A 13,539-nucleotide genomic window follows, 5' to 3' on the forward strand; every position below is an offset into this window, starting at 1 on the left:
CCTCTTTGCTGGATTTTTTCCTATCTTACAAGTAATTTCTTTCACGTTGAGAGTATTTGACAAACATTGTCAGACTTGCTGCAACTACTCCCTAAGTTGGAGCTCCGTGTATTAATCCCCCCCCCCCTACTTCACACTTAGGAAAGAGCACATTAAGACACATTGATCATTGTTGCTGGACTGTAATAACTTATTTAATGAAAACAAAGAATCCTCACATGATTTTGCTCATGGTGAACTTGGAAGTATTTAAATTTTGAGTCTTGGACTTGCATTAATGTAGAAATTAACAGAGAAACATCATGGAGATGGAAAAGAACTGTCATGTGGATGCAGCCACTATTTAGTTCCATGAGATAAAGGCTGTGTTAAACAAAAGAGTTAGGAGGGGTCATGTCCTAATGGGGCTACGCAAATTAAGATTGCATTTGGTGCAATGTAAAATAGAGAGATTACAAAATTGATAGTTGTCAAGAGGAAGTAGCATGGTCAAAACATTTGCACAGGGGTGAAACAAATCAAACTGTCCTGGGTAGACAGCAAAATACTAAACCTCTGAAAGCAAACCATAATACAGTTCAAAGGAAACTGGAATTTTTAAGGAAATGACTGTTGACCCTTCAGGTTTATTCTCCAAATTCCAATATAACTTGAAAAAAGGATCGTTCTTTAAATGAGCATTCCTGTGGAATTATGCAAGTTTCCCATTTGGTAATGCATGACATCTTCACAGTAGAGTCACATTCTTCATATCGTACGCTTCCTTTTTTCTAAATGACAATCTAAAAAGTAAAAAAAAAGCACAAACAACATTACACATATTGCATACTTAAGAATAGCACCTGCCCTTATTTACCAAAGGTCTGCCTTGTGGCAATCCAAATAAAAGCTATCTCAAAGCTGCATATTATTATTTCTGTAAGGTGGTATTCCTTCCTAAGGTGGTATTCTTTCCTAACACCTTACAATGTGTCAGCAAGTTTTGCTATGCAACTTCGTTAGAGCGATAAAACACAAATTTCATTTTAAACATATACACTTGCCTTCATCTGTCTCTTCATCGTTCACTTCCTGGGTTTCTTTCATGGATTGTTTTTGGCCGTACAATTTTTGCACAAGGTCTTCTAGGTTCTGCATTTCAGCCTGCAAACTTCTTTGAAGATCATGGTTGCCATTTAAGAAATCCTTTACAATTTGTATTCTGTTTAAATCCTAAGAGGGGGAGAAATACCTTGTGAGTAAAAAATGTGAAATGAGAACAGGGTGCTGGACCAGATGGGCCTTTGCCAGGATCTTATTTTGTTCTTATTACCACCTCACCAAAAGCATCTCAGGCAAGTAAGTGTTTGATACTGCCTAGAGAGTTTCATAGCAGAAGATGGATCTGAATTTCAGCTTATCACTGCCAACCCAATGCACACAAATTGCTACACCAACCGTGTTCTCTGGTTTGTCTGTTGCTTCTCTCTCTTTCCAATGCTTCTTGCAAGACCTGCAATTCCTAATTTAAAAAGGTTTCTATAAAGCAGTAGACAAATGTTTCCATTTGGGTTTTTTTCCTTCTAAAAAAAGCCTTTATACTATTTTACCTGCAGAACTTGCCACTTCATCTGAAGCTAGAAGTGTATAATCTTTAAAGCTGAAACCAGGAAGCTAATATGAAAAAAAAGCCACGAGTTACCTGACAGCAGAGCAATGAATGAAGTGAGCGATGTTAGGCATATCAGTGAAGAACAGGAAAATGCAGCATCGGACAAAAATTAATTGTGCCACAATTGTGGGCAGCAAGCCCTTTGCTGACTGTACTAAAGTGGCAGGTAAAGGGCAGGACAAGAAACCCATTCAGCTCTAAGACTACATTCCATCCTATATTCATCACTATCAACCAACACAATACAAAGAAGGGAAAAAAGAACATGGCGATGTCTCTCGCAATACTAGAAGAGTTCATTAGTTCAGACACTGAGTGGTCTCCAGTTCTCACCGTTAAAAAAATATATAACCAGTGAATACATGAATAACTTACTTGATTCCATTTATTTAATTACTATGCAAATGGATTTAAGCAGTTCACAAACTAAGAGGGGGATGGAATTTCCTTATATTCAGCATTTAATTCCCTAAACATTCTGTTGCATTTATTAATTATGTTTCCACAGACACACGCACACAAAATTCCCAAGGCAATACATGACAGAAACACTTCAAATACATATATTTTGAAGTGGGCTTCAAAAGCTTTTCAGTAGCTGCCTCCCAAGCATGTTGCAGGTTTAGCTATATGCTGCTGCCTGCTCTTTTTTCTGGCAACAGGCTCCTCTGCCTTTACCTCAGGGGGAGGGGGCAAGGTAACTCTGAAGTAACCAACTGATAGTTGTTGAGGGAGCATGAGGCCACTTCAACCAGCAAGATCACGGGGAGCAGGTTGTTCTCTCATGAATGGCAAGATCATGCGCCTTCAGTAACTCTCTGTTGGCATTTGGAGGGAGTTACGTAATGTCAACTCTGTGATCAGTGCAAGATTCAAAGCCTTCACAGACTCAAAGTACTTGTGACCTTTACCACAAGGCCTCAAAACCGAGTTGATGGGCACATACGTGCTATAAGTATAATTTACATTCATTGAACACAAAATAAAGAGACGCCAAATGTCAACTTTCAGGTCCCTACGTTCTTGCACAAGCTGAAATTGTTTGCATTGCAAACAAATAAGTAATTCCTTTTTTCACTGAAATACTAGGGGAGGATGGTTTTTAACAGATACGTGTTTCTCCATCATTGATCACCTACAACTAAGCAGACACAAGGAACTATAAAATGGAAGCTCCGCCTGCTCTCCTCAATCTGTCCCTTTGAGTTTGCTAAGTTTTCCCAGTCTTCCATAATCTGCATATGGAGGAGTTACATCCAGGAGTAGAGGAAAAGCTGCTGTTCTACACCTGGATGACTCACCTCACTGTAAGTAGCTATAACAGGATGGACAGACTTGATCTAAAAGCTGCTGCTTATTTTCTTCAAGAAAAAATCTGCCTCTTTCATTTCTCCTCCACCTTTCTTTTTGATTCTTAATAAACTTCATAAAATTTGACTGTTGACGTCTTGGGTACATTTCTGCCAGAGTCAAAAGGACTTCTCCTCTCAGGTGTTTGGACCATTTTTGTGACAAGCTACATCAGGGGTCTGAGAGAGAAAAAGCAGGCTACCTGGGGCTCAGTCAAGGAAGAGCCTTGTAGGCTGGGTGCTCTTTCTGTCTACCCTCCAAAATACCTGCCCTGGACCCCTCAGAAATCACTCCTGCCTGGGGGGCAGAGGGTACAGTGACAGCTTCCTTGGGAGCCTCTGTGCACAACTGGGCTACTGAGTGGAAGGACTCATCCCATTTCCGTTACAGGTGGCGCAATGGGTCAGTGCATCTGGTTATCAACCAAAAGGTTGGTGGTTCAAGCCCACCCAGGGACAGCTGTGAGCAGGAGCCCTGCATTGCAGGGAGTAGGACTAGAGAACCCTCAGGTCCCTTCCAGTACTATGATTCTATTTCTGTCCCAGAGGTAACGTAGATCTAAGGTGGCTGAGCAGGTAGCTTCTTTCTCGGAGCAGAGACACATCTGCTAAAACTGAAGGAAAGAAGCTTCACAGAAAAAAAGAGATCACTGTTCTAAATTTCAACACTGAGTAGTAATTTCTGTAGGACCTTTCCTCCATCAAAGCACTCAAGCCAGCTTACATGGGGATCCCTCGTGGCATCCCATCTAGGCACTGACTTGACCCAAAGCCACTTAGTGTGAGGCAAGATGTCTATATTTGTGTGTTATCAGTCCATGCCCTAGGAGTAGGTTTTAAGCACCCTGGCAAATGTATTCCAGTTGAATTTTAAAGCGAAGCAGTGTTTTCTCTTAGGGTACAAATACAATGGAGGTGCTGGGAGCTCAACTGCATGGAACAAGCTTTCCTTCAGCAAGCAATAATCTATTCATCTGAAAAGGTTTATTTCAATAAATTCTGAGGAACCCTCTAAATGGACCCCTCTTATTACACAGATGGACCTATTAGCATCAAACTCTTAAGCATGAGTGCAAGCCTGCTTTTATGTTTTCAAATTAGGTTACCTCTTCTGACATCATTCCTTGTTCTTCCATGAGAAGACTGATTTCATGAAGTCTCTCTTTTATCAGTTCTGCTTCTATTTCACTGATCTGGCTTCGATTCATTTCACCCTCCAATCCATCAAGCTGATCTCCCCCTGGTACATGCACAGCCCAATCAGATGACAGAAGCTATTGGGTTTTAGTAAAAACAAAATGAACATGAAAAGCTATGGGTTTATTGACAAAATAATGACACTTAAGGGCTTCAATGACCCAAAAAGCACAGGATGAAGTTTGAGAAATACAGATGGAACTAGTTACACATTACTTTGGATCCAGTCAATGTTGTTTGTGATATTAGAGATGAGCAACACTATTCGACAATACTGAGGTATGCCAAGTACAGTGGCACCTCGGTTTTTGAACATCTCTGTTGACGAACATTTCGGTTTTCGAACATCATAAACCTGGAAGTAAATTCTTTGGTTTTTGAATATGCTTCCACTGAGTGCAAGATCCTGAGGCCTAGCTGTCGGCTGTTGAGTTTTAGGCTTTCTAACATTTCAGAACTCGAATGGTCTTTCGGAACGGATTACGTTCGAAAACCGAGGTACCACTGTAGTTTGTGAAACTTACTGGCATTCTGTGGATTTAAAAACATTATACTTTTACTACAAAAGAACACATTTAAACAATTCCCAGTGGAATCATATGCATGACTACTCAGAAGTAAGCTTCAATGGGACTTATTTCCATAGGCAGTATGGCATAGTAATGAACTACTTTAAAATAATTTTAAAAATGGTGGTCTGGCTATTCCTCTGCAGCAATGTCCATGCCATTTACTAATTCTATTTTTAAATAATCTCTTTTTACTTAAATTCTTTTCTAAAACAAATGAACTGTTTTGAAACTATGGAAAGTTTCAGAAGCAGATTATGTGATACAGCATAAAAGTCTGCTGAACAAATATTTTTTTTTATTTCAGTAGTGGGCCTAAAATAGATTTTGTATCCTGGCTTTTGTGTTCTCCCACATAGGTACATTATTTAACCAGTTATTATTATTTTTTAAATGCCACATAGCATAATGCCTGTTGCCTCCATGCAAGGCTATCTGCCTTGCAGAAGTTTTACCTTTCCATCTATATAACATGCAGATAAAATGCTGTACTATTGTTTTGTTTTGTTTCCCCCCAAAAAATAAACTTTTGATATGGTAATCTCAAGAGTAAAACTAAATTGTATCAATGTGCCCAAAAACCTTGAATCAACAAATTATGAAACAGTCTCAGATATCCTTGATCAAGCACAAAAGCTTTGATTTAGAGTGCAAACCATCTGGATACAGACTGTTGCTTTTCTATATTCAATACTGTGCCTAGCTAAATAAAAATAAAAATGGTGAATAGCAGCCAGCCTACAAGTTGAAAGAATGGCAACTATTACCTTTTCTATCCTTGTACGAGCCATCTGGGCCTCTGGAATGTGTTGGAATTCAGTTAGCAAGTTCTGAACATGATTCCCAAATTCTTTCAGCCAAGAAGAAGAGACTTTCATATCTGAAGAATGCATTAGTTCATTGCGGCACTTAATCACCTAGAGATAAAAACATGAAGCAAAACCAGTAGACTGAAAACTCAGTGAAGGGCAATGGTAAGCAAAAACCAACCCTCAAGTTACAGCCCTGCATTAGGGGTTGCTGACTGAGTGATCTGTTTTCACATCAGAGCCACATATTGTTGTTTCTAGAATGGAAATGCCCCATGTGGCGAACACCTTGCCAATGTTTTGTTCCTTGACTGTCTCCTCCTCAGAGGCTGCTACATGATAACCAGCCTTAAGCACTTTATTATATTGCATTTTATACTTGTAGGAATGCACAATTTAAGCTCCATCTGCACTATACATTTAAAGCAGTCTCATAACACTTTAAACAGTTATGGCTTCCCTGAAATCATCTTAGGAACTGTAGTTCGTTAAGGGGGCTGAGAGCTGTTAGGAGGCCCCTACTCCCCTCACACAGCTACAGTTTCCAGATTTCTTGGGAACAGGGATTTATTGTTATACAACTCTGGGAACTGTAGCTCTGTGAGGCGGATAGAGGTCTCTGTAGACAAGACAGGGTGCTTGCCCAAATGGAAGAGGCAGTCACTGATTGCAACCTGGTGAGGGTGTTTGTGGAACCCTGCTAAGAAAAGATGTCAATATCAGTAGTTGGATTACCTCTCTGACTTTCTTCTGATCGATGTTACTGAAGTGATCACAGAAGTTGAAAAGGTTTAAGAGTGCAGACGCATCACATTTGTCTGGACCACAAATGTCTGCTTTCCCACGAGGCATGTAAGCCTACACAGCGAAGGAGAACAAATGCAGTTAATGTCTGATTCAGAAGCTATTAGTAACACACTATTTCTAACTGATAGTTATATCAGAACTCGTGTTTATTTAATTGTAGCTTTGTCAAACACTAAAACAGTGGTTTAATTAGCATCTTGTAGCTGTCCTTTTTCTCTTTACAATCCCACTGCATACTCTCGCTGGAGTCCTGCATAGTCATTCCGTACTGTTCCACACCATACAGGAGGACACAATTTAGAACTTTTCTGATCAGCTACTGTTGGTCAGCCTTAGGCTGCCACTCCCTCTTGAATCCAAAACAAGTTCCACTTTCCATAAGGAAGCACCAAACTTGTAGATGAGACTTTTAGGGTGAGATGTATTGCCTTGCAAAGCTCATCAACATGCTTTTCATCACATGTTGATTGTACTGATTTCTATTTCACAGCATGTCTACATCTTGGAAGCCACAACGAGGCACAGTTTCCCAGAGCACACATCTACACTGTGGGAAGCCACAGTGAAACAGATACATATATGATCACCACACATCAGTTTTAATGGGCTTTCTGTCTTTCCTTGGGAGAGTGGGAGGAAATGGAGGCACTATTTTCTCTAACAGGGCCCAGCAACTCTAATATGGACACAAAATTCAACAGATTTGTTTGCCAACCACAGTCCACAGCTTCATGTGTTGAATATCTGCCTGCTGTGCAGTTGTCACAATCACATAACTTCTGTTGAGAAAGAGAGATGCAACTTCTATATGGTAAAATGCTACTATGAGTTTGTTTGCTCTTACTAACTGAATACAAACTTACAAATGCTACTTTGGCGAATTCTCAGACTGTTCAAATCCAGAAATAAAGAAGGAATAGAAACCTGAATAAACTCATAGAAGACAAAAGGGGGCAGTAACAAAAGAGGGTAGCAATTGGTTGCCTGGAATTCAGAGCAGCATGAGCTTCTTCTTGCTCCTGAAGCAGTTTCAAAACTAGCTGTATTATACACAGGGCCTTGCAGATATTGCCAGACAACTCCCATCACCCCTGACCACTCGCCACACTGACTGCAACCTATGGGAACTTGTAGTCCAACAATACCTGAAGTGCCACAGCTTCTCTATCCCCGATTTATATCCTGCCCTGATGCATGCTGCAAAAGCTGGAGCAGAACATCCATTTTACATACAGGGGCGTAGGAAGGGGGGGCGCCCCAGGTTCCATCATGGAGGGGGGTGACAAATTATCAAGGAACAATTACTGCCCTACTAGGGCGGTTCATAAAAAACTTTTTTTTGAAAATGCCTGCTCCAAAGGTCTTATCTTACTACACTAAGGATTATATAGCTATATATGAAATTTCATGCATATCAGTTAATATCTTGACCCTCCTCCACAAAAACAGCTGTTTACTTGGCCGTTTTCCTATGTCGTGAAGGCTGAAATTTCAATTCAGTGGAGCACTTACTGTTCCCAACCCTAACCCTGCGGAAAGCCATCTAATTAGACTTTAATTTGATTCTGACATGTTTTTAGGAGGTAATTTAATTATTGTTTGATTTTATACCAATGTTATATATCTGATGTTAGCCGCCCTGAGCCTGACTTCAGCCAGGGAGGGCAGGATATAAATAAAAGTTTGTTATTATTTATTATTATTCCTTTGTAAGAAAATATGAAATAACGTAAAACCATTTTTGCAGGCAAAAAAAATAAAAAATCAATGGGGGGGTGACAAGAAATTTTCTGCACCAGGTACCACCTGACCTTCCTACACCTCTGTTTACATAACAGAACTTCCAGGCATTACCTTTGCCAACTCCCATGCATTAGATGGCCAGAGCCAAGGCCTGCAGTTTCCCCAGTGGACTTCCCCATTCTTGTGCGTGTGATGATTCAAAATCTCTTTTTTCCATTCTTTACACAAGGAGCACGCAGGCTGAAACTACAAAGCAAAAGGAACATCAATACAAGTACTGAGTACTGTAATTTAAATCATTGGTTTCAATTTTTTTATCCAAGGGGGTGGGACTCCATTTGGATTGTCCGAGAAATCAAATAATGTCCCCAAAGTCAACAAATTACAATTCAGTAAATAAAAAGGGATTAAAAGGAGTTAGGGATGGGACTGCTTACTGTTGGCAGGAAAGAGGCAGAGATGTTGAGGTTATACGGGTTTACATAGTTGTAGTGTCTCTCTAGTGGGCTTCCAGTTCCTAAGACCCTTTGAGAGATTCCTGCATGTGCACGCTAAGAAAAGCTGGAAATACTCTGGAATTAATGGGGGGAGGGAGAGAAATGCAAATATAAAGTTAAATACTCCCTTTTGTTGCGGTGCTTTGAAACGATTGTGAGCCTTATCCTTTCAAAATGCAAAAGAAGCTGCACAAAAAATGCCGCCAACACAGCAGAATTCAGAGCACTCTTTGCAAGCAGGACTCCTGTGTTTTTAAATGCCACATGTCAAGCACAAACTTAACATGTGGAGATGGGTTGGGTAGAATGGCGTCACCGGCTATACTTCTTAAAAGGAAATCAGAGCATAACTTAAGATTCCATTCTGTTGCAAAGATGTCCTCTCTATCAAAACAAGTAGAAAGCAAGTTATTTTAATAAGGTGGAATCTAAGTACAGTGGTACCTCAGGTTACATACGCTTCAGGTTACATGCGCTTCAGGTTACAGACCCCGCTAACCCATAAATAGTACCTCGGGTTAAGAACTTTGCTTCAGGATGAGAACAGAAATCGTGCTCCGGCGGCGCGGCGGCGGCAGGAGGCCCCATTAGCTAAAGTGGTGCTTCAGGTTAAGAACAGTTTCAGGTTAAGAATGGACCTCCGGAACAAATTAAGTACTTAACCCGAGGTACCACTGTATACTATTATTTGCCATGTTATGAACTGTCTTGTAAGGGGAAATACCCTGAAAGTAAGCTTAAATTTATTAAATAAATAAAATTAAAATACATCGGGCTAAAAATATTGGGGGAGGTGTGTGTGCTGGCTTCTGTGTCTTTAAAGGCTGGGGCATGCAGAAATTTAACAGGTACAGCTTCCCTTTGATCATGGAGATAAAGCATCACGGAAAGTTGCACCTATTGAATTTCTGACAAGATATGAGATGAAGCCCAGCATTATAATGCCAAAGTACCCGTAGAGTGTCAGAACTGAAAACATGTACCACAGTGTTCTTAAGGTTTCCTTTTAAATGTCTGGCCAAAAACATGTATCTTTCCACCACCCCCTTCTTTCTTCTAACTATTATCTCTTTTCTGTCTCTCTGGCAAATCACATACTCTGAATGCAGAGTGAAAGGTTCCTTGAAATTCTGCTGGTTACATAGAATTGCAGCTGAGAAGAGAAAGGGGCAGCTCTTACTCACAAACACTTAAGAACACCCCCATGTTCATCCACAGAACATATTGCAATTTGGGGAAAGTAGGGAGATAAATTATTGTTTCAGAGCACAGCAACAAAATGGAGCCATTAACCCTGTCCGTTTGTTTGTTTTTAAAAAATCAATCTATTCCTACTGCTCTTTCCTTGCACATGGAGAGTACTGTTTGTAATCAGAGCGATGTGTGGAATGTTTGATATTTCATGTGTCCTTGAGGCTGTGTGGGAAGAGAGGTGGCAGAAGCAAGCTTCCCAGCTTCCCAGATCATCACACCTTCTCACTGAATCCCTCATTTTCAAAACCCAAATCGACCTGTGCGCAATTCCACTTCTTCCCAAGCCACAAGGAAGCAATTCCGTGAATTTTACTCATGATTGAGACATGATGAGAACCTGGGATCGTCAGCCTTGTTGTCAATAAATGTTTTGTTCAGTATAGTCCTGTACTGCAGAGTCAGGCCTAAGTATCACAAGTCGTTCCAAAAAGTACCACAAGAGTGGTCAATGAATCACTTTATATCCCGTAACTTTTTTCCTGTGAGGGAAGATATCTGAAGTATCACAGAAGTTGGGCTGCACTCTCTACTGCTGTTATTGTGGCCAGGGCTGTAGCTAGGGTGGGGTGAGATGGGTCCCTGCCAGGGGCGCAGGAAATGGGGGGGGAGCACAAAATTGGCTTAAAATATGTCCATAAATATAAATATTGATTATTGCCTCATAAGAAATGGTTTTAAATAGAGGATGAATTGAATGGGTGGATGGGGTTGGATGAGAGGCAGAAAGAAAAGCTAATTTGTCCGTGGCTAGGGGGCGCAATCTGGACGGTTCTGCCAGGGGCGCAAAATCACCTAGCTATGGCTCTGATTGTGGCTGAGTCATGCCTGCAAGCAGCTCCATGGGTGGGTACATGAAGCCCACATACACAGAGACTGCTCCATGAGGCAAGGCGTTTGCATAAAGTGGCTGTTCCCATGTAGTTCCAGCAATTTCAACCCATGCCAGAAAATTCCCCAAAATTCAAAAAAGGGAAACCTTCGCCAGCATGGAGATTCTGTGACGGTAAAAGTTGTGCAGATTGAATTCTTCCAGTCATGTTAGTCATGCAGCAAAGCAAAAAGCCACAAACTTCCATCTATCCAGAGCATTTCTGATGCTTTTTTTATAATTCAAATACGAATGGTGCCATTTTGGCATCACTGACTAATTTTACACAAATTGTCAAACAAACTGCCATGATGATGCACAGCATAAGATTATATAGTCCAGTTTCGGAACTTCAGTTATTTAACTGTGAAGTGCTGCCTACCCATTTTTTAAATATAATTTTTGTGCTATAACATTTTGTGAAATAATAATTTGAGTGGTGAAATCCTGGCATCCTTGAGCAATTTGAAATCATTGAGATGGCTGCCCAATTAGTTTGGCAGCTTTGCAAAAGAACTGGAAAATACCGCCCACCAAGTATATTTTGAGATCTGGACGACTTGTGTGTCTCTTAGTGGAAGACCCGCCTCCAAAATTCTCTTCGCACTCAAGTTTCAAAGATATAGGAAAACAAGCACTCCACACACGTCATTTACAGGGTAAGAGCAGTGAAAATATGTAGGAATCAACATAAAAAAATAAATAAAACAGGCAGGATTAGAGACTCCCTTTTGTTGCAGTGCTTTGAAATAATCATTTTCTGGTGACAAGCATAATCATTTCCCGAAATATTTCAAAGCAGCGAGTCACGCTGTCTTCAACTACATCTTTATAAAGCGTCAGTTGGGCTTCATTCTTGGCAGGACTCCATACCTTTGGCTTCTATGCAATTTTCTTTGCAACCTTCATAATGGTACCTGGTCATTATCTTAATCTGGTGCTAAGTAAAGCACACCAGCAGCAGTTTTTCAAAACATGAAATTAACTATCCATAGATGTTAAAGTAAGAAGTTCTGATTCAAATAATTCTGTGCAAGTACTCTGAGAGGGCAGGGTCTCTTCATTACGATGTTTTGAAAATCCTGGCCTGTTTCCATTAGTGAAACTGTTTCTCTAGGAGCCTTGATTGCAGAACAAAGTTCACTGCTATGTATGCGATCAGTGCAATACGTATGTTGTATCAGCTGCTGCACACTGACTTCTCTAATCATTCTCACTTATCTTGCCTGAACACATCATCATTGTAAGCCTTCAAAACCTCTGCTGTCTGTGATACAGCAGTTCCCCTATCAGCTATGATGTTTAGGATTGCGACTGAAGGTGCACATTTTGCCCCATAATATATGGCACGCCAAAAGCTAAAACCTGGATGTCTAGTTGGATGTGGAATTTAGTTTGATGTACCATTCCAAAGCTTGGCTGCCATCATGCTACTAATGGCATCAAATACACATTTTAAACCCCAAATGAGAAAATCCAATGAGAGATTACGTAATCTGGAACAGAAAAGAAACCCTCTGCCCACCTCCCCTCTGCTGCAAAGCAAAAGTGAAACTAGCAACATGAAACAACTGTGCATTTTTCTTAACGATTGTAGGTGCATCATAGTGGCACTCTAAAAATAAAATTGCTCAGCATCCTTCATGTTTGTGACTAGCATCCCTAATGTTTAAAAAAAAATCTAAGAATTAATGGCATTTCTTGGGATTTCTTCCTTCACATCAAAACTAATCTGGCAACCATCTTGAACATTTCAAATTTCTCAAGGATACCAGGTGCCATCACTGCAGCTATTGCTTCACTATAATAGAAGAAAATATTTCAGTATTTCACAATGAAATAACGGAAGTTCTGCAACCACATTAAAATAAAGAAGCGAGAGAACTGGCCGTATTGCGCTGCCCCTGAGCTTATATATAAACAAATGAAATTATAGTACATTAAAAGGATAGTAAAACGCGCAGTATGCTGTACAGTACTGTATTATAAAGCAGGCAATCTCTCGCTTTGCAGAAGGGGGCACTGTTCGAAAGAAACAGTTTTGCAGAAAGCGCTTTGGATCCGAGACAAGCCGGAGTTCTTTGTTCTGGCCGAAACTTGCCACGAGCGCGGCGCGTATCTTTCCGCGCGATAAAAGAGGGATGCGCAACCCCTTCCCCTGTTTTCCTGTTCAAAATCGTTCCCTCCTCTTTGATTGAGTAAAAGTAGTTTTTCCCCCCGGCCCCCACCCTACCCTCCAGATCTCAAGCTGCAAAAACCCTCGGGGGACATTGAAGGTAACCTCTGGGGCGCGCCACGTGCACTTCGGAAAGGGTCGGGTGAACGGCGCGCGAGTGTTTGTTTCTCGGGCGCGCTTTTGGCGGGAGAGGGGCGACCAGGCAAAGCGAGGCAGGAGCCTCCTCCGACCTCCGCTTCCCAGGGCGAAGCCTCACCTGCTTGCCTCGAGGGGTGCAGCGCCCGCTGCAGCGGAGGCCCGAGGGGCTGAGGCGCGCGGAGGAGCGCGCGACGAGCTGGCGGTGAAAGGCCTGCACTTGCTCCCCGGCAAAGCGCTGCAGGGCGGCCCGCAAGAGCAGCAGGCTGTGCCCGGCCTTCACCCAGTTCTTGTACTCGGCGCAGTTGAGTCGAGAGGCCAGTTCCGCCAGCGCCATGGCATGCCCGACTCTGCCGCCTTGCGCGCCAGCCTCCAGGGGGCCGGGCTAGAGGCAGCGGAGCCGGCCGGCCTCTGTCGTTCGTTGCCTCAGGGGAGCGCAGGCAGGAGCTCATCCCGAGGTCATCCTGTCAGCCATAGGTTCACA

The 13,539-nt window shown here is 41.7% G+C and overlaps 1 protein-coding gene across 1 annotated transcript; it reads right to left on the minus strand.

Annotated features, from left to right (window-relative positions):
* Positions 1-594: 594 nt before the first annotated feature.
* On the minus strand, positions 595-13,475 carry LOC310705750 (uncharacterized protein CXorf38). Its single transcript, XM_083500543.1, has 7 exons — positions 13,177-13,475; positions 8,237-8,371; positions 6,311-6,433; positions 5,534-5,683; positions 4,107-4,274; positions 1,044-1,212; positions 595-782 (listed from the first exon to the last, which is right to left on the minus strand). The coding sequence occupies exons 1-7, from the start codon at positions 13,390-13,392 to the stop codon at positions 748-750; spliced, it is 996 nt and encodes a 331-aa protein (XP_083356669.1). The 5' UTR covers positions 13,393-13,475; the 3' UTR covers positions 595-747.
* Positions 13,476-13,539: the final 64 nt, after the last annotated feature.

The sequence above is a fragment of the Podarcis liolepis genome (assembly GCF_965112155.1).
Source record: "Podarcis liolepis genome assembly, chromosome: 4".
NCBI classification, from domain to species: domain Eukaryota; kingdom Metazoa; phylum Chordata; class Lepidosauria; order Squamata; family Lacertidae; genus Podarcis; species Podarcis liolepis.

Coding starts and splice junctions, on each gene's coding strand:
- LOC310705750 (XM_083500543.1), bottom strand. CDS start 13,392: ATGGCGCTGGCGGAACTGGCCTCTCGACTCAACTGCGCCGAGTACAAG. Junction 6,434..8,236: donor ATGCATGGGAGTTGGCAAAG/GTAATGCCTGGA, acceptor TTCGCTGTGTAG/GCTTACATGCCTCGTGGGAA. Junction 783..1,043: donor CGATGAAGAGACAGATGAAG/GCAAGTGTATAT, acceptor TTTACTTTTTAG/ATTGTCATTTAGAAAAAAGG.